Source organism: Bidens hawaiensis, unplaced genomic scaffold (genome assembly GCF_021521415.1).
Source record: "Bidens hawaiensis isolate Kalapana, Puna unplaced genomic scaffold, B.hawaiensis_p1.1 tig00012418_1, whole genome shotgun sequence".
NCBI lineage: Eukaryota > Viridiplantae > Streptophyta > Magnoliopsida > Asterales > Asteraceae > Bidens > Bidens hawaiensis.
In genome coordinates, this window is record NW_027492014.1 from 547,913 (window position 1) to 568,007 (window position 20,095).

General features: G+C 40.8%; 1 protein-coding gene, 1 non-coding gene and 1 pseudogene across 3 annotated transcripts; 1 reads left to right on the forward strand and 2 right to left on the reverse strand.

The window, feature by feature from the left end:
* Positions 1-10,141: 10,141 nt before the first annotated feature.
* Positions 10,142-14,089, reverse strand: LOC143540968 (succinate dehydrogenase [ubiquinone] iron-sulfur subunit 3, mitochondrial-like; annotated as a pseudogene). Its single transcript, XR_013136676.1, has 4 exons — positions 13,835-14,089; positions 12,052-12,290; positions 11,006-11,214; positions 10,142-10,331 (listed from the first exon to the last, which is right to left on the reverse strand). The product of XR_013136676.1 is annotated as a succinate dehydrogenase [ubiquinone] iron-sulfur subunit 3, mitochondrial-like (transcript).
* On the reverse strand, positions 12,809-12,882 carry TRNAW-CCA (transfer RNA tryptophan (anticodon CCA)). The gene has a single exon. It is a non-coding gene; the product is annotated as a tRNA-Trp (tRNA).
* A 3,010-nt stretch (positions 14,090-17,099) lies between the features above and the next one.
* On the forward strand, positions 17,100-18,312 carry LOC143540959 (lignin-forming anionic peroxidase-like). Its single transcript, XM_077033899.1, has 3 exons — positions 17,100-17,341; positions 17,433-17,790; positions 17,879-18,312. The coding sequence occupies exons 1-3, from the start codon at positions 17,123-17,125 to the stop codon at positions 18,265-18,267; spliced, it is 966 nt and encodes a 321-aa protein (XP_076890014.1). The 5' UTR covers positions 17,100-17,122; the 3' UTR covers positions 18,268-18,312.
* The last annotated feature ends 1,783 nt before the right edge of the window (positions 18,313-20,095 follow it).

Genomic DNA, 20,095 nt, shown 5'->3' on the forward strand with positions numbered 1-20,095 from the left:
GCATTGATTGCGATTAGTATATAAAGGGGGAGAGGGTACTTTGTAATCCACACTTTCACTTTTCTCTTCATCTTCAAAACGATTTCCGGCGAATACTCACCTTTTCAGTCGAGCATTCTCTTGAAATCGTTCTCTTCTTTCATACCTGCAAGATGTCTTCTGCTCACGATCTTGAGGCTACAGCCCATGAGGCTGGGGTGTACGCCGAGAACCCGTCATCCACGTCCGACAGGGATGACAAGAGTACTGCTGGCGAGTGCCAGTGTGCTCTGCCTGTCGATCTATATCAGTACATCGTCAGGAAGTTCATGCTCGAGTCTTTCGAGCCTGAGTTTCCTGAACCTCATCAGACGGTGTATGATGCCCCCAGAGGCAAGATCGGGGTATATGCCGCATTCTTTGTCTATGGGAATCTTAGGTTCCCCTTGACGAAGTTTGTGTACCGTGTTCTGGAGAGGCACGGTGTACACCTGACCGAGGTACACCCGATGGCGATCGCAAAGATTCGCCACTTCGAGTGGGTGTGCCGGATTCTGGGCGTTGAGCCCTTCGTCGACCGCCTGATGACCTTCTACTCTTAAAGGTGCATCCAGGGGTGGTATACTCTGATAACCCGGATCAAGGGTTTGAAGATTTGCGCAACCGAGCGCAGTCTTCGTTCATGGAAGCGGGAGTTCTTTTATATCTCCGCTCGCGCCATCCCCCTTGCCATGAAGTTTAAGAATGGGCAAGCACTCCCCAGCCTTCACGCCTCCAACTACCAGGAGGCGGAATGGTTCTCAAAGATTTCCCGAGTCCAATCTCCGGTTTACCGCTTTGCGGAGTCCGGGATGGTGATGCTCGGGATGAGCCGGGTGTGGAAGGATGCGGAGGCGCAAAAGATCCCGATCGTCCTTGAATACGGTTTGAACTCTGTCCCTTACGGTATGCTCTGTCTTCTTTGTTTATATAGGTTTGTCTTCTAACTGTTTTTCTTTTGTTTCAGAGGGGAATGACTTGCAGTCGCTCCTGCATCCGCGGGAGGCTGATAGTCCCGCTCGGATGGGTACTCGTGCTCTAGATGAGAACGAGTTGCCCATCCTTGAACAGACGGCGGATCGGTTCGTGGAGGTCTACCCGCCAGGCCACGAGATCCTGAGAGCCAGGCGGCCAGGTATGGAGTTATTCAACCCTCGACCCCTCAATGCTGAAACCTCTGCTGGAATTCCTCTAATCTTGTGTTCTGATGAGGAATCCGCAGATGGTCCTCCGTTGGTGCGGAAGAAGAAGGCTGCCGACGGGAAGGGGAAGGCGAAGGTTGCCTCCACTGCCGATCCGGTGCCTCGGTCTGATTCAGAGACCGAGAGCGAGGAGGTGGCGGGGAACCCTGGTGGTGATAAGACCACTGCTCCGGAGGCTGAGACGACCGTCACCTCTGAGCAGCCCAGGACGACGACGGTGAGCGGCGTGAAGAGGCCGGCTCCATCGGGTTCGTCCCCGCCTGTTCGCACTTTTAGGCTTAAGAAAACCCGTAAGTACAAACTTTACTTTTTAACTTCATATCTTTCCGCCATTATACTTATATCTTCTTTGTGCAGGCGTGGATGCTACCGCAATCCAGGGTGGAGCGGGGAGGAGCACCTCCGGACCCATGACGGTAGGCTTGGTCAACCTACCTGAGGCGATGACCCAGGCGGCTGCGCCTGCTTCGGTTGGTTCAGTTGCTCACCCAGTTGAGCCAACTGTTCCAATTGTGATGACATCGCCGGCTGTCAGTGCCATATTTACTGAATCTTTCACTGAGCCGGCGGTGACTATTTCTGCGGGTACTTCCGCAGCGGCGACCACGGTTGTGAGTTCACCTCCGGTGAGTTCACCTCCGTTGGTTTCTACCGCGGCGGCCTCCATGCCTCCGACGTCGGCAGCTACAGCCGATCCTTCGGGTATGCTTGGGGCTTCTCGCCAACCTCTGCCTCATTCCCATCTGCCTGACCTCTTGGATGGATTTCCCTTGGGTTCAGGTGATGGGTTTTGCGGCTATCGGCCTGTTGTCGACCCTACAGGTGCGTAGGGTTCTTTTGGCCTTTTTTTTTTATATATATATCATCTTTTCCTAACTGCTTTTTGTTTTTTGCAGTATCGGATTCCAATGAAGTGTATGTTCCACGCTGGAACATCCGCCGAGGAACAACCCTTCGCACGCCTGTGGAGTACGTGGAGTGGGCTCGTCACGCAGCTCCCAGTGGTGCGTTGGGGGAAGCAATGCTAGCTACCAGGAGGGTAGGCTAACCAATGAGCTGCGGATTCTCCTGGCCCGGATGCAGCCGCGCGTCGAGCTGCTTTGTCGTGAAAACGACAAGTTAAAAGCAGCTCGCATCCAAGAAGTAGCTCAGGCGCGGGCTGTCCGGGAGGAGAACAAGAGGCTTACCGCAGTGGCTGCGGAAAAGGAGAAGGCTTTCCAGGCCCTCGAGGTTGAAGTTCAGGCCCGTCTCGAGGCCCGTTCCAAGGCTGCCCAAGCTGTTAACGAACAGCTTCGGCTGGCTAAGGAAACTGCACGGAACGCAACTGAGAGGGCCACCAAGGCTGAAGCTGTTGCTGAGCCTCTACGCCTCGTGAATGAGGAACTTAAAGCCAAACTAGAGGCGCTCCAACAAGCTCATGATGCCTTGGCGATGGAAGACGCCAAGAAGCTCCAAGAGATCTTGGACCAGAGGGGGGTGCTTGACCATACTGAGCGGAAGCTAAAGGACGTTGAAGAGGCTGCGGCTAAAGAAGTGTTGCTTGCCAACCTTAACAAAAGTGAAGCCGAACGCGCCCGTAACCAAGCTCAAGCTGCCCTCCAGGAAGCTCTGGTTACCAAGGAATGGCTTCTTCGAGAAGCGTTGTCTCAGGTAAGCTTAGCTTCATAATGTCTTCACGCTTTTCTTTGTAAATAGAAAAGGTTTTGATACTTGTATATATATTTTTTTTGTAGGTTGTGCATCGAGTCTTCACGGACACATCATACGACGATGCCATGAGCGCAGCCCTCAATGCTTCTCATGAGGATGGGGAAAAGGCCGGCTTCCTGCTTGGTCTAGGGTTCGTTGAGAAAGGCATCCCGCCTTCCAACTTCCCTTTGTATGATGTGGATACTGAAGCTGTTTATGACCAAGCAGTGAATCAGTATGCCGCCTTCCCGCATCCGGTGGTGGAGAAGGTGAACGAAGTTGCTGCTGCTGATGATGGGCTAGCTACCCTTAAAGCTTTCCTTGAACCGCCACGCTCTACTGATGGTGCTGGTCCAAGTGGAAGTGGTCCTGAAGCTTGATCCTGAAGATCCCTTCCCACTGTTAGGATAGGTTTAGCTTGTATAGATTTATATTCTTGTAGGCGGGTAGTTACCCGGCCCTTGTAATGAATATTATGAAATATAAATCTTTGTGCGGGTAAGACCGCTACTTTCACTGTATGACTTGCTTTGTAAACGTTATATGACTTGCTCATGCATACTTTAGTTTAAATTAGCAATTTTCCAAGTGTTTAGAATAAGTTAACCTTTGAACGTGGTAGATAATAGGTTGAAGTTTTGCTTCCTCCTTCGTGATTGTGCGGGTAGGACCGTCACTTGCACTTAGTAGGATGGCTAAACTTTACCTATATCTGACCTGCGTGGAAGTTTTCCTCATCTTTTTAGAAATTTTCTAAGTGTTTAGAATAAGTTAACCTTTGAACGTGGTAGATAATAGGTTGAAGTTTTGCTTCCTCTTTCGTGATTGTGCGGGTAGGACCGTCACTTGCACTTAGTAGGATGGCTAAACTTTACCTACATCTGACCTGCGTGGAGGTTTTCCTCATCTTTTTAGAAATTTTCTAAGTGTTTAGAATAAGTTAACCTTTGAACGTGGTAGATAATAGGTTGAAGTTTTGCTTCCTCTTTCGTGATTGTGCGGGTAGGACCGTCACTTGCACTTAGTAGGATGGCTAAACTTTACCTACATCTAACCTGCGTGGAGGTTTTCTTCATCCTGTTAGAAATTTTCTAAAGTATTTTGAATAAGTTAACCGTTCGACGCGCGGTTGTCAATAGGTTCGGCTTCCTCTCATGATTTGTGCGGTTAGGACCGGCACTTTCATTTAGTTGGATGACCAAAGTTTACCTATGACTGACCTGCGTGAAGGTTTGCCGTTTTTTGGGTTTATGCGGGTTTTGCCGCCTTCCCCATGCAACGACTTTCCACGTAATTATGCGGTGAAAACCGGCATCAGTGTTGAGTAAATTAACCGTTCGACGCGCGGTTGTTAATAGGTTAGTGTTCAGTTTCCTCTATCATGATTCGTGCGGTTAGGACCGGCACTTTCATTTAGTGGGATGACTGAACTTTACCTATGACTGACCTGCGTGAAGGTTTGCCGTTTTTTGGGTTTATGCGGGTTTTTCCGCCTTCCCCACGCAACGACTTCTTTCACACTTATGTATGAGGTGAAGACCGGCATATCCGTGTGGAAAGTTCATAAGTATAAATGTAAAATCATCAGCGTCGATGTTCTAAGGAGAATCATTTCCATTAGAAGTGGCTCTGGGCCTTTTCTTTACAAATTTGGAATTGATCTACATGCAAACTGTGTAATTGAGCTCCCTTCCATGTTGTTGTGATGGGAGTGCCATCGAGCCGATATGCACCTGGTTCGGGATCTCGTTGTTTACGCAGTATGTAGTCTCCGGCATTGAAGCTGCAATTTTATTCGTGTTTTCCCCAGCTGGGGTTCTACACGCATCAGCCTGCTCAGCGTTCGTTACGCCACGAGGTGTGCGAGCGTCCCATCTCTGACAAATGCTTCGACGATGTCCTTTACGTCTGTGCATTCTTCAGTGTTGTGGCCTTTTGTCCTGTGAAAGTCACAGTATTTGCTCCGATCAGCATTGTGACGATGTCGGATTATTGGAGCCTTTGGCCATGGGAGCTCCTCAGTGGCGAATATCTCGGTGACGCTTTTGGTGAGTGGCGTCCATCTGGAGTTCTGGTTCGACTGTACGTTATCCCTTCCGCCTAACCGATGTTGCAAGCCGGATGAGGTGTCAAAGTTTACCCTTGACTGCCAAATGCCTAGTTTCCGCTTTTTGTTTAGTCGGGCGGTAAGGACGTTGTCTTCTCTTGTTTTCTGGGTGTAGAGGTTTGTGCTCTGGGGGAGATCTCTACCCAGTTGCTTCTCCGTTTCCGCAAAGCGTTTAGCGGCTGTCATGATGGCATCCCATGTGGATGGCATGCCATCTTTACCCGTTAAGGTGCGGATGAGCTCTGGGTCGTTCGCGCCCTGGATGAAAGCAGCGCGAACAAGATCTTCGCTAATATTACCCAGACTTAGCTTCTTTGAGTTGAAGCGAGTGATGAAGTCTGGCAAAGATTCATCTTCCTCTCGAATGCATTTGAGGATTGTCCATTGCTCTTCGGTATACTTTCTTTGTTGGCTGAAGTGTTGGCTAAATTTCTGCTGGAAGTCTTCCCAATCGTTGATGTGGTGGACCGGTAGACGATCGAACCACGCTCTAGCTGCCCCAACAAGCGTCATTTGGAACATGTAACACCACGTAGGTTCCGTCCAACTACTGACGGTTGCCCCCGCTATGAACCTGTTCAAATGATCGTCTGGATCAGATATACCATCGTAAGTGCCGATGTTGGACATCTGTTTGGCACTTTTCGGGACGATTGCTTCCGCAATGTCCCTTGCAAATTTGGACGTTCCCGCCTTTGCAGCAGTTGGTGTAAATGTTTTGGAGAAGTCACGTGGGTTTCCACCCGCGTTTTTTGGTTTGAAGGTTTCTCCAAAATGCCTTCTCGGTTGGGAGTCCGTTTCCTTACGCTTCCCTTTCGCCCTATGACGAGGGTTTGCGTCACTATCGGATTCCTCCGAATCATCGTCAAAGTACTCTACGAATTCATCAGCCTGTTGGAGTAAACGTAAGCGTTCATCCAACTCAGCTTGGAATTCTTTTTGACGTGCTTCCGCCCATGCTTTAACTTCATCGAGTGTTTGGCGGGGGAGCCTCGTTCGTTGTCTCTCTAACTGGGTATCGGTGAATCCCAGTGAGCGATTATTTACTGCACTTGCCCCAGCTTGGGTAACTGGGGTAGTGTTCATAAAATTTACTGCTCTTGCCCCGGCTTGGGTAACCGGGGTAGTGTTCGTAAAAACTGTGTAGTCGCCGGTATTCCCCTCAGTAGCTGGGGTTGTGGTTACCGGAGTTTCTTTAACCATCTTTCCAGAAGTTTGAAAAAACTGAAAAGAAATGAAGTTCTAGCTTTTATGCACGGATGGCGCCAATGAAGAAACACTAATCGACCCCGGGCAGATTACGGATAATCTGGGGGTTAAATAGATGTTTCCCACGAGGGGTTAGACCCGGCAAAGATGGTTCTTCTGATAACCTGCAAAACAGACACCGTGAGCTCGTCACTGAGAAGGGGGGGGTACCTCCTTGTGACCACCCTCCGGCGTGAGAATCAGACTAGATTGCTCTTGAATATAAGTGTATATTAAGAGATTGCTAGAGCAGATATCAGGTATAAGATGTAAGATACAAGATAAGATGAGATGATCATACCATTTGGGGTATTTATAGCCGAAGGTAGGTTTCCAAGAGGGTATAGCCGGTTGAATAGTATTCATGTTCTACCAACTGTGGCCTACGCACGTGCCATGCTGGTAGTTGGTGGGTAGGCAGCGGCTGACAGTGACCAGGCCTGCTGTGTACTATTCCTTTTCCACCAACTGCAGGCTATGCACGTGGTATGACAGGAGTTGGTGAGTAGGTAGCGGCTAATAGTGACATACAGTACAAGAGCATGCTGCTCGCCATACTGTTGTCAATGGACTGTCGTATCTCTGGTCAGATCTTTTGCCCATACCTCGTCAGGTACAGTACAAAAGATCTTCCAGTATCGTACGGACTGGCTCATTTGGGCGGGAGTATTCCCCCTCCCGCCTTTGTGCGGGATTGTTCCCGGCTTTGCTCATTCCTTCAGGTGACTACTGAATTATTGAGAGCTAAGTGCCTTGTACGTGTAGCCTTGCTGCGCGGGTGGCCTTCCCTGATGGCTTGTATCCGCAGCTGCGGGAACAGGCGGAGTACTTCACCATTGGGAGGCATTTCCTGCGGGAACAGCTTGCGTACTGCGCGTAAGGACGTCACGTCTCTGAGCATGGTGGGTCCTGCGGATCCAGTTGGTTTCTGCGCAGACGTCTCTCTTCAAGGTGAGTCCTGCGGGTCCAACTGGGCTCTGCTGGAACCTACCTCTTCAGTTACTATTTATGGTGTTTTCCTTTATAATATTGGGTTATTTCAATGCTTATGTCTTAGTGGTAGTTATGAATTCTTATGAAATCAAACTGTTTGGGCCCAATAATATTTCAAAATCATTATATTTATATATGGGGCAAAATGTTCGCAATGAACAAATTCCCACTCAACATTTATTCCTTTTTAAAGAGTGTTTTTTAATCAAAAATCAACATCTTCCAAGAAAACAAGTTATATAAATAAACTCATAAAAATGGCAACAACAGTTTACCTATGAATCTACGACATCTTAAATTTTATTTACCAAACCCATGATTAAACACAAAAGCAAATCCATCAAGATCATTCATGTATGAAGAAAGAAAAAGTATGTCTTTTCAAATCCATCAAGCTCTATGTTGGTTCAAGATTAGCTAGAATCAAGTATGTCTTTTCAAATTTTAAATACCCAACACAAGTAAAAATGCCCTTATATAAAAAAAAGTTCTCTCTCAGCATGACCCCAATAAAACATATTATTAGGTTAATAAAACATATTAATAGAAAAGTCCATTACTTTATTGGCCCAATAAAACATATTATTAGGTTATTTAGAAGTTCATTACTTTAATACGGTAGATTGCTTGATATTTAATTAATTTGTTTAGATTTCAAGAACTCTTAGGTCCTGTTCGTTTCAAGAATTTGAAAGTAATTATAAGAAATGAGATTTTATATCCCATAAATTAATATGTTCGTTTTATTAAATAAAAGAATGGGAATGAAAACTAAATCCCATCAAATCCCACATTTCATAGGATTTAAAATCCCACATATTATATAAATATTATATAAGGATTGTTATGGAAAATAAAGGATTGTTTTATTAACCTTAATCACTAGGGGTGGCAAATGGGTTGGGTTGGGTCGAAACGGGCCATGAGTCGGAACGGTTAGGGTCAGAATGGGTCAACTAAAAAAGGGTTGTTTTGGTTCGGTCGGAACGGGTTAGGGTCAAAAGGTTTGGGTCAAAACGGGTTTCGGGTCAGTTTTTTTTTGAAGAACGAGGGCAAAGACGGAAACGTTTTAGTTATTTTACATTTTTTCGTTTTTGATTTATATTTTGAGTTATGATTTAGTTATAGAGAGGTTTTTATTGTTAATAAAATCCCCTAAAAAAAATTCAAAAAAAATTAATAAAAAAATCATAACTCAAAATATAAATAGAAAACGAAAAATGTAAAAAAACTAAAACGTTTCCTTCGTTGTCCTCGTTCTTCGAAAAAAAAATAAAAAAAATATAACCGAGAATGAAGATTCCAATTCCAATACATATTAACCAACCAAACACATAAAAGGGATTCTCAAACATTCCATTCCATTCCATTCCATTCCAATTCCAATTCCAAATCCAAATCCAAATCCAAATCCAAATCCTTTAAAAAAAGTCCGTGAAACGAACGGGCCCTTATTGGTTTCTTATCAATTAAGTTCACTTGTTAAAAAAATTATATTTATAAGTACTTAAATAACTTTTTTTTGTTTTTTTTTTCAAATTTATGCCCTCATTGAGAACATGCTCTAGATGTTTGACGATCAAGCCCTGTATAGGGTCTGAGACGATAGAATAGCTTGAAAAAACGCATAAAAGCTAATATAATTATGAAACTCATTTCATCTATTACTAAGGGAAAGCAACCCCCGGATATTGACCTACCGGCAACTTCGAACTCTCACTCTCCTTCAGCCGATTCAGATACCGAATCGTATCTCTTGGAGAGAGGCGCAGAAGCTCTCCCTTTGACTCAGGGGGCCCTTCGCCCAATACGATTCAGTCGATACAGAGTCTCTCCAAGCGTCGAGCAGGGCCTCATTCACTTGATTCATTTGACGAATGCCTAATCCTCCCTTTAGGGCGTACAGACATCCTCTATGTAGAATTGTAGAGATGCACAAAAAACCCGAACCTGGAACCAGATCCGAAAAAATACCCGGAACCGGTTTTTTTTACACCCGGGTTTTTAATACCCGAACCTGTACCCAACCCTACCCATAGGGTACGGATAGGGTATGCATTTCAGTACCAAAAACCCGTACCCGGAACCGGACCCCATTTATACCCGGTAATACCCGAAACCCGGAACCGGACCCGATTTATACCCGGTAATACCCGAAACCCGTTTCATACCCGGAACCGGGTTTTTCCAAATCGGGGTTTTTCAAATACCCGATCTATACCCGAAATTACCCGAAAAATACCTGAAAAATACCCGAAAAGACCCCTAAAAATTGTAACCCCTTAAAAAAATCTAATCTATACCTGAAAAAAACCTAAAAAAAGCCAAAAAAAACCCAAAAAAGAGTTTTTTCAATACCCGAAAATAAGGTATTCAAATACCCGGTTCGATACCCAACCCGAACCTAATGCATAGGGTATGGCTTTTTAAAGAGAATACCCAGACCCGAACCCGACCCGGGTATTGCCAATACCCAATTTTCCAATACCGGTCATACCCAAACCCGGTTCCATACCTTGTGCACCTCTAAATGTAGATTAGTAGATAATACACTCTTTTTTAACTTGAATAGATCAATAGCTAATGAGTTGAGCCCATAATATAAGGTTGATATGGGCTTGTTTTATTAAGATTCTTAAAACTACATAATATATGATAATAATGTATACAATTATAAAATGTATATACCGATTCAACTACGCTAATATCAAACAACAAATAATAACAAATAAATATTATATCGAATATCAAACAACAAATAATAACAAATATTATATCGAAACGATTATAAGCTAAACAAACATAGCATTGTCACATAGGATTGTAACTTCGTTCATACAACTATAACACAAATCAAACACGTACCTATTGCATCAAGACAGTATCATACTGTATTCGCTACACGAGTGGAAATTGGATTTCTCGACTTCATAGCCTCCATTTGACGAATCGCACGTGCTGGATTTAAGCTCTTGTGACACGTGGCCATACAATTCTTGATTGTTCTACATCGGTACAAACGCCTGTCGTTCTCGGTAAGCGCCCGCAACCTCTCCTCCATGTAATCATCACGGCTGTCAAGCATCCGTGTACAAAATCAAGCCATGAAAGAGACCAATAAAATATGAGAAACTACCAAAATAGACATGTTTGACCCAACTCTCTTTAAAATAAAGATATATACAAAATAATAGGCGTAGCCAACAGAATTTCAACAGACAACAGATCCCCCCCAAGTAAAAGTGAGTTGGCACCTCCTTTATTTGACGTGTTTCAACCATGTACAGAGGTGCCTGGTCGTGAATAAACGGACCGTGATAATGCTATATCTAATAAGGTTCTAGAGGTGCCTGACAGGGCTTGCCACGACACCTTCCTAGCCTAGGAAGACAAGGCTAGGGAGCTAGGTTGAAATACATGACATGCACCTCTGGAGCCTTATGGAGCATTATTAGATAAGGTGTCGTCTTAACTACTCTTAGAAATTTGGGTCAAACAAACCTATTTTGGTAATTTTCACATAAAATATGTATAAACGTATCAACTTCTTGAATAAAATATATATGAACATATTAACTTTACAATTACCCATGACATATCTAAACGTACTAAATCAAAAGCTTATTGAAATTATCTTAGATGAATGTCATTTGACCAAGATATTTTAACTATCTTGGTATATACATGTTCAATAAAATTGTTTTATTATTTTATAAAATAGATTGTTCAAGGTTTACGAGGATATTACCTGTCCGAGATCCAACGATGCGCGTGCAACAACGCTGCCGGCCCATCAAACTCCTCCGGGTTCCACCAGTAAGACGGGCAAGAAGTGCTACAACAAGCACACAATATACACTCATATAAACCATCAAGCTTCTTTCTTTCTAAAGGTGTTTGCAAGTATTCTTTTCCCTCTGGTGGAGGTTTTTTGTCTTCAACCATGGCTCAATCGACCTACAAACATCATGTTCAACTATATATAACGATTGGAGGTCCAACCAAACATGAACCCGAAAATTTGACACGAACCTTGAAAATCGTGTAAGACACATAAACGTAAACACGACTATTTTAACCCCGAAAATTTTTATTTATTATTCTTTTCGCATTTAAATTTGTATTTTACAGCAAAAGTACAAGTTTGCACAGAACAATTACATTTAATTATAAAATTTTAAGCTATATATTTTCTTTTTTAGCTTCTAAACTCTGTGATAAGATATCCAGCAAATTTTATTTATGATAACATAAAACACATTTTCAACCATTTATAACCTAACATTTAGAGGGGTTTCAACAAGTCGTGTTCACGGGTCCAGCCCGACCCGAACCCGAAAATCTTGTATCGCACGTGAGCCCAAACACGGTTTGGCACACAAGTTTTTTATTTATCATTTCTTTCATATATTTATATATATGAACGTTAAGTTCACATTTTTTTTAAAAAAAATATAAGTTTGTATAGAACAACTACATCTATTATAAAATTTTATTTCAATTTCTTCTTAGTTTCCAACCAATTTAATTCATTTATTTATTAAATAAAATACATCAAAAATAAAAACTAAAAGTAATTGGGTTAAACAGGTAAACCCGCGAACTGACCTATTTAACTAAACAGTTCATGTATTCAACAAACTGACCCCCACTCATTTGTACCAAACCCAAACCCTCGGGTTTCGTGTTAGCTTCATATCATGCCAGATATTCACACCCCTACATTCACACCCCTACTTATCGAGAAAATACAACAAAACAACTAAACCAAATTAAAGGATCAAATGATCTTACTTGTACTGCTGGTAGAAATTTGTGAGGTCAACAACAAGATCTTTGATCACATACATATGCGGCAACGGAGTAATATATGTAGCCTTACTCGTGTCGGTATCAATCGGCTTTAAACATGCAACTGTGTTAGTACCATTAATGTTCATAGCACAAGAACCACATATTCCTTCTCTACATGATCTCCTATAACTCAATGTTGAATCATCATCTGCTTTTATTTTTTGAAGTGCATCCAAAACCTACAACAAATGATCACAAAATTCAAGAATCATCATGGACCTTCAGCTCATTTAATTTCACACCATCAAACAGTTGACCACAAGACACTAACCCCCGTTTTGAAGAAAAAAGAAAGTATCAAATTGGTCAAAGGGACCGTTTGTACAATATCCGAGAACAATACCCAGACGGCCGTTCCAATTATAGGGGGCCGTTCGGATCATAGGGTCAGACTTAGGGGTGCAAGCTAGCCGAGCTCTGGGCTCGCGAGCTAATCGAGATTGGCTTGCGTAAAAGCTGATTGAGCCTAAGCTCGCGCCTAAAAGTGAGCTTGTTTAATAAACGAGCCCGAGAACGGGCTTTACTTATCGAGCTCAAGACGGCTCCGAGCCTCGCGGCGATCAGTTGGACCTTTGAATCATTAACATCTCTTTTTTTATTGACTTCCTCCTTTTTTTATCCGCAGGAGGTTCACTTCAGGTTGCTGTTCAAATGAGTGAAGTTATTGAATTCTAATTAGACCTAACAAGAACAGAATCACGCTCTGTAGGATTTGAACCTACGACATCAGGTTTTGGAGACCCACGTTCTACCGAACTGAACTAAGAACGCTTTCTTATCACAGTAGATACGACTAAAAAGAAAAGGATTCTTTTTGTACCCCCAAAACTAAACATGCATAAAGTCTCAGAAAATGAAAAATGATGTATGTCCGAATCGATCTCAATGGATCCCTCGTGACTGCCCAGAGGAGAAGAATAGGTAGGGATGACAGGATTGGAACCCGTGATTTGACCCAAAACAAAGGCGCAGCTTGGAGCCTAAACGAGCATGCCTTTTGTATTCTGTAATGATATTCGTACTATATATAAAAATATATATATACACATATATCTATATAATTATTAATTAATATATATAATTATAACTGAAAATTTTATATAATAATAATAATTATAAACATATAAAAATTATTAATATATAATAAACCAGCCGAACTCGAGCTTGAAAACTACTCACGAGTCGAGTTCGAGCTTTAGAAGTAAAGATCGAATGTGTAAGTTAAACAAGCCGAGCTCAGCTCATTTGCACCCCTAGTCAAACTTTAAAATTCTGGCAGAACACCGTTACCGTTATCTGGACAAAACGTCGAATTTCGAATCTTAAGTCAAATGGCCTCCTACCTCTATTCGAACAGTCTAAACAATATCCGGGGGTCTTCGGACGACCATTCTGACCATGAACACGACAATTCTGACCATGAACACGTCGAATTTTGAAAAAATCTTAGGTCAAATGGCCTTCCAACGTTTATCTGGAAGGCCGCGCTCTGACCATAGACGGTCAGACTTTGAATTCTTTTTGTCAGAATTGTCATGTGTAATATTTGGACGGCAATTTTGGACAAACACATCAATCTAAACTTTTGAAAAAAAAAATTATCAAAACAGCCTTCATGCTTCTCTCTAACACTCGTTTGAAACAGTAAGGGATTAGATATCAAACAAAGCACGTGTAAGTGCATAACTAATTTCAGTTTAAAAGTATGATCAATAATATGTACCATGGGGCCACAAGTGGTAAGATCAATAAAGTATGATTTAAGAAAGGGTTTTTGAGAGGGCATATCAGGGTTCCATCTATATATCTTAAACTCTTTCTTAAGAGCTTTAACATTATCTTTTAGGGTTTGGTGTGACTCAACGGCTGCTTGAGCATGGTCCTGAGCCACCGGGTGTTGGTCCAGTATTCCGAACCGCTTGTGTTTTGGGTTCACCACCTTCTTGTATCCTTCCAATAGCCACCTTCTGAACACCATTGCCTGTAATTAGTTGCACATAGTTGAGTGTGTGAATGAAGAGTGTGGCTTTGAATACCATTGAATGGATGTGTAGATGATACGGTGCATGCAAAGCTGGTGGTGGTTTTGGGTTGACACGTGGAGGTAATGGTGACACGTGTAGGGTTATTGTATACACCTTTGACTTGACGTGGCACCAATTAATCATTTTCTTTTAAGTTTTTTTGAATATTCAAAACATTTAAGTTTTTTTTTCAGGTTTTGATAACTTTAACTTTTTATATTTAAAAAGAAAAAACGGTTTTAATAATATGAAGTCTATAAATATTTTTAAGCACACTAAATTTGTAAGGTATTTCTAAAAATTTTGTTCTCGTAAGTATTTTTCTAAAGATAAATTTCAACATACTTTTAACTTTACTTTCTAGAAGTGAAAGCTTGCTTTTTTGACGTTTTGACTCCACAGTAAGCAATTAGGCCTACCAATTACTAATACTCGAATTTAATTAGTTTGACAGGTTAGAGATTCGAATCTAGAACCACCTCAGGAGATCGAGAAACCCTTAATCGTTAAATAAGTTTTTGAATATTTTAATGCATTAATATTTTTATTTTAAGTTTTTATAAATAAGTTTTAATACTTAAACTTTATAAATATTTAAAGAAGTGTTTTAATAATTAATTTGAAGTTTATAAATATTTTTAAACACAGTAAATGAATAGCGTATTTCTAAAAGTCAAAATTCTAGTGACTCATCTTTTATGATGTGATGGTAAAGATGTTTGTGTTATCTGACAAAGACCAGGGCCTGAGCTTCATAAGATGGCAAATAAAAAAGTTAGCCATTAAAAAATTAAGTTACAGTATATATATTTTTTAAAATTAGTATTCTAAATTAAGCTTTTTTATATAACTGTAAGCTTTTTTATATATTTTCAAAAGATAAGTTTTTAATAATACTTAAAAACATAAATTATAACATTTTTAGTTTTTAATTAATGTTTCTAAAACTAAGTCTTATAATAGCAAGATTAACTTTTTGAATTTTTAATATTACTTGTAATATTTTAACATAAAAATTTATAAGCTAGCACCTCTGATAAATTTTAAAATTAAAAAATTCAAAAGGAAAAAAATCATTGCCAATATTAACATGTAGATATATTAGATATAGTACACGCAATACCGTGTTTTATTTTGTCCAGGTCGCAAGGCTAAATTCATACTTATTGCATAGTCAATGAAACCCAACTAAAAGAGAAAGATTTTATTAATTTTTATGCTTAGAACTTCGTTTGTTTTAATACACTACTAGCTAGCATTTTATTAATATAATTGCTATTTGGCAAAACCTTTTTGAATATTTACTCGTGTTTTGGTTTATATTTATATGAAATAGTTCCGATTTACACCTAACACCTAACAGGAGTTAAAGGTATGCTAGATAAGCAATATTTTCCTTTATACGAGCATTTATTTTCAAACAACAAAACAAAGACGAAGCTACATGACCGATAAATAAAATTAGTGCTCGGAGTCTACCAACTAAACTAATTAGATTAGTTGATGTTATTTATCGGTTTATATATATCAAATATATGATAATTTTCATCAAGGATTAAAGTAAACTCAAAATCAATACATTAAGGCCTTTCTCCTGCCTATCATTAACACAAACTTAATGAAAAATTAAACATGCATCCGGATTTTAACACCGGTCAAACGAACCAACCAATGAACCATTGAGCAGGAAGTTCAATTACCGGTCCGATTTATATACATTGGACTTGTGAAGACAAATTTAATAACATTGACAAAATAATAATCTTAATAATTTATAGAACCATAGTATATATCTATAAAAACTATGAAAGATATCTATATCATTTAAGATGTCTTCAAACTCAATTTTGATGTTACTAAAACTTCATTTTGTTATATTAATTTGTGATTTTATCAATAACTTATAGTCTTATATTCAAAGTATATTGGTTTTTATTAGTCTTAACTATCTCCTTTTGGTCGTTGTAGGTCCCAACTAACGAATTGGTTGCTAACGTTCCCAACTTTTAACATATTTGTTCCCAACAGTTCGCGACTAACAGAATCCTAACGCCGTTATATAGTTACAGGTCGTTGGAAAAACGTTTTTGACCGGAAAATTCACATTTTTTTCCAGAAAACACCACCCGAACAGCGCCACCACCACCAACCAACCACCACCACTTGAGCACCACCAACCGTTTTCGATGATGGTTCTAGGGTTCTGGTGACCTCAATAATTGGGGCTTTAATAGAAAAAGGTTTTAAAGGACCGATACAAAGCTACAAAGATGCTTGAGATAGTAATGTTGAGTTTTCCAGAGATAAATGTAAGTTTTTTGGCCAAAAAACATTTTTCCGGCGACCTGCAACAAACGGCGTTAGGATTCTGTTAGTCGCGGACCGTTGGGAACAAATACGCTAAAAGTTGGAACCGTTAGCAGCCAATTCATTAGTTGAAACCGACAACGACCAAATGACGATAGTTGAGATTAATAAAAACCAATATACCTATATTTAAACATGTTTATTTTACATGTCATTTTTTTCGTAAGAATCTGTCTGTGTTCATAATATGGCCGGTCAGCTTTATCATATTGTCTTCGAGCGTACGTACCCGGAAAAACATAGAATAGTGCGTGAAAATAAATAATATTAAATCATATATTATTAATAAACTTAGTATAAAGCGTACAACCATTAATTTATAGTCACCATGGGACAAGAAAGTAGTAGATACATGTTTTACTTTATGTTTTAATAATAAGGCGTACTAACTTTATTAACTTGGTGTAAACTGTAAAGTCAACAACATTTTTGCTGAGCTTCCATGCATCAGCATGTAAAAGAACAAAAGTCAATCCACCAAAAACAACTGTTGATCAAAATAAGACTCCTTCACAGCTTCATCACGCGGTTTACTCAAACACTATAAATACCCATCATGCACATTTCTACAAATTCCATCTCTGAACTTAGATATTAACATAAACAAAACCATCTCTCAAATGGCTTCACCAAATATTATGAAAGCTATATTCTTCATGCTAGTTCTCTCTATTACTTACAATACACCATGTGAAGCACAGTTATCGTCTACATTCTATGATGGTTCATGTCCCAACGCACTACGTACAATCCGGACCGCCATCAGAACAGCCATATCTCGTGAGCGTCGCATGGCAGCCTCCATCCTTCGTCTCCACTTCCATGACTGCTTTGTTCTGGTACTAATTAGCTTAAACGTGTATATGTTCAACATGCATGCCATATGTTAATTACGTTAGATTGTAACGGTTTTGGTAACATTTTATGTAGGGTTGTGACGCATCAATCTTGTTAGATGATAGTCCTACAATCATAAGTGAAAAAAACGCTTTGCCTAATAAGGGTTCGGTAAGAGGTTATGAAGTGATAGAGGCGGCAAAATATGAGGTTGAGAAACTATGCCCTGGAGTTGTATCATGTGCAGATGTACTAACTGTGGCCGCTCGTGATGCGTCAGAAATGGTTGGTGGTCCAACATGGTCCGTGAAGCTCGGAAGAAGAGACTCAACCACCGCTAGTCTTGTTCTAGCAGAAACTGGTCTTCCTAGTTTTAAAGCACCGTTAGATTCACTTATTAAAACCTTTGGTGATAACGGACTTAGTGCTCGTGACATGGTTGCATTATCAGGTATGTTATTACCGAATAGTTATATTCGATCCATAATATTTTGTATAAGAACAAAAGTATGCTAATATTGGAGGTTGGATTAATGTAGGAGCTCATACTATCGGGCAAGCTCAATGCTTCTTGTTCCGTGATAGGATATACAGTAATGGATCAGACATTGATGCAGGATTTGCTAGCACTCGTAGACGTGGTTGCCCTATAAACAATGGTGACGGAAATCTTGCACCGCTAGATTTGGTGACGCCTAATTCTTTTGTTTACAATTACTTCAAGAACTTGATACAAAAAAAAGGTCTTCTTGAATCAGATCAAGTGTTGTTTAGTGGGGGATCAACCGACAACATTGTTAGAGAATATAGCAACAATCCTTCAAAGTTCAAGTCGGACTTTGCAGCGGCAATGGTGAAGATGAGTGAAATAAGACCATTAACAGGTCAAGAAGGAGTCGTACGAAGGATTTGTGGTGCTCTTCCGTAATTGTTTAAAATATCGATTACTTCTTTTTTTCGATCCTTTGAAAATTAACGTTGTAATAATTTCTTAATTCGTTTATTTATTTTCTTTTCAAGTGTAAAAATAAAACTTGTAAGAGTTCATTATAATGTTTTTTTGTATTGTTCATGTAATTTTCTTAATGCTAACATCAGCTTTTTAAAATTGAATCGTTTTACAAAACCCAAGTTTCAAATTCAATCCAAATGAAAGTTTATGTCCTCGGGTTTAAGGTTTTTCGCTAGTTGTCGTAGCTGTTGAACCTTTATCAATCACCGAGTTTGAGATAATCAGATAAAGTTGCTGATCTATTATCCAAAGGTCAGGCGTTAGGCAACCAGTTTACGCAGATCAAAAGCCGTGACTTGTGGCGGACCATCATCTTGGTTTTGCTTTGAGATCAAGGGAGTGAATTTAGTTTTGGTCGAGTTTCTTTCTTTTTTAACTCAAGTATTGAGACATAAGCCAATTGTTAAGTGTTTTGTTAATGAGCTCATCAGTGGCCATGAAACAAAGGAAACCAATAACCAATGTGCTAATTTCTATCGTTTTCGGTTTGTATTATGATTAGCAGTTTGTTGTTGTTGTTGTTGTTGTTGTTGTAGGTCCCGTAGTGGGTGGATCTAACAACGTGTCTTGGATCAACCAAACTTAGTGCTAGCGGAAATTAGACTAAGTCACCTAAGAGGTCTCGGATCTTGAAATTGTTATTTGCAGGTGAAAAAGGAAGAGAAAGAGAAAGAGTTTGAGGAATTGCCAAAAGTTTCAGTTTCTCATGGCATGCACCCTATTTATAGGGAGGCATGCATGAGAAGCATATTTCATATACACTAAGGCCCAATGGGCTTCTTTACAATGGACCGTGGCCCAACTACGTACAGAATGACCTATCGGCCCAAATACATAACCGAATCAATACAAAAGACTAAATATACAAAATGGGGCCTAACAATCTCCCTCTAGTCTTTAGTATTGAAACCCGTCGGTGTCGTATACCAAGCATTCGTCCTCGGTTAGTGGAAGTTCAACAAGTCTACGCACGAACTTGTTGAAGGCTTCCACTATCCGGTCGGTATTCTGATGTCCCAAATCCTCGACGGTTCCCAGCGGCTTGTTGTAGAGCTTCTTCACATCTTCAATGTGTAGTCCCATAAGCTCATGCTCGTCAAACATTCTGATCTCGTGCATATCACGGCAGTGAATGACGGCTTCGCCGGTTGTGTTGTCGAAATCCCAATCGATGAAGTCTCGGAGAGTGTTGGGAAGATAAGGCTCGCCATGATAAATCTTGTGACATTCTTTCGGCGCCTTGTATCTCCACATTGTGCGAGGCTCTCCGGTAGCCGGGTTTATTTCTCTTGGGTTCTTGTACTTGCGACCCTTATTCGGCTCGAAGTCCTTGTAGTTGACTCTCGATTGATGTTGTAGATAAGTCGGGACCCAACTTTCCAGCGTACTTTCAGCAGCACCATAACCTAGAGCTTTCTTTAGATAGTTCAGATCAAGCTCAGGTAGAGTCTTCAGCTCGTGATGACTGAGATAGATGAGGTCCCTGCTGTAACGTCTGATGGCCAAAACGCTATCCGCTGATCGTACTTTGCGTATACGATTAGTGAGTCATCATGATACGGATAGTTGAGCACGCGGGCAGACGCACAACTTGAGACAATGTGCATCTTTCGCTTCTTCTTTGGCGGATGGTCAATGACAGGATCGGTTGCAGGAGTCTCTGAAGCTTCAGCGGGAGGAGTATCCGGATTTGGCGAGTAGTTAATGTCATCGTCTTGTTCATTTACTGCCTCCTCCGTTCCCG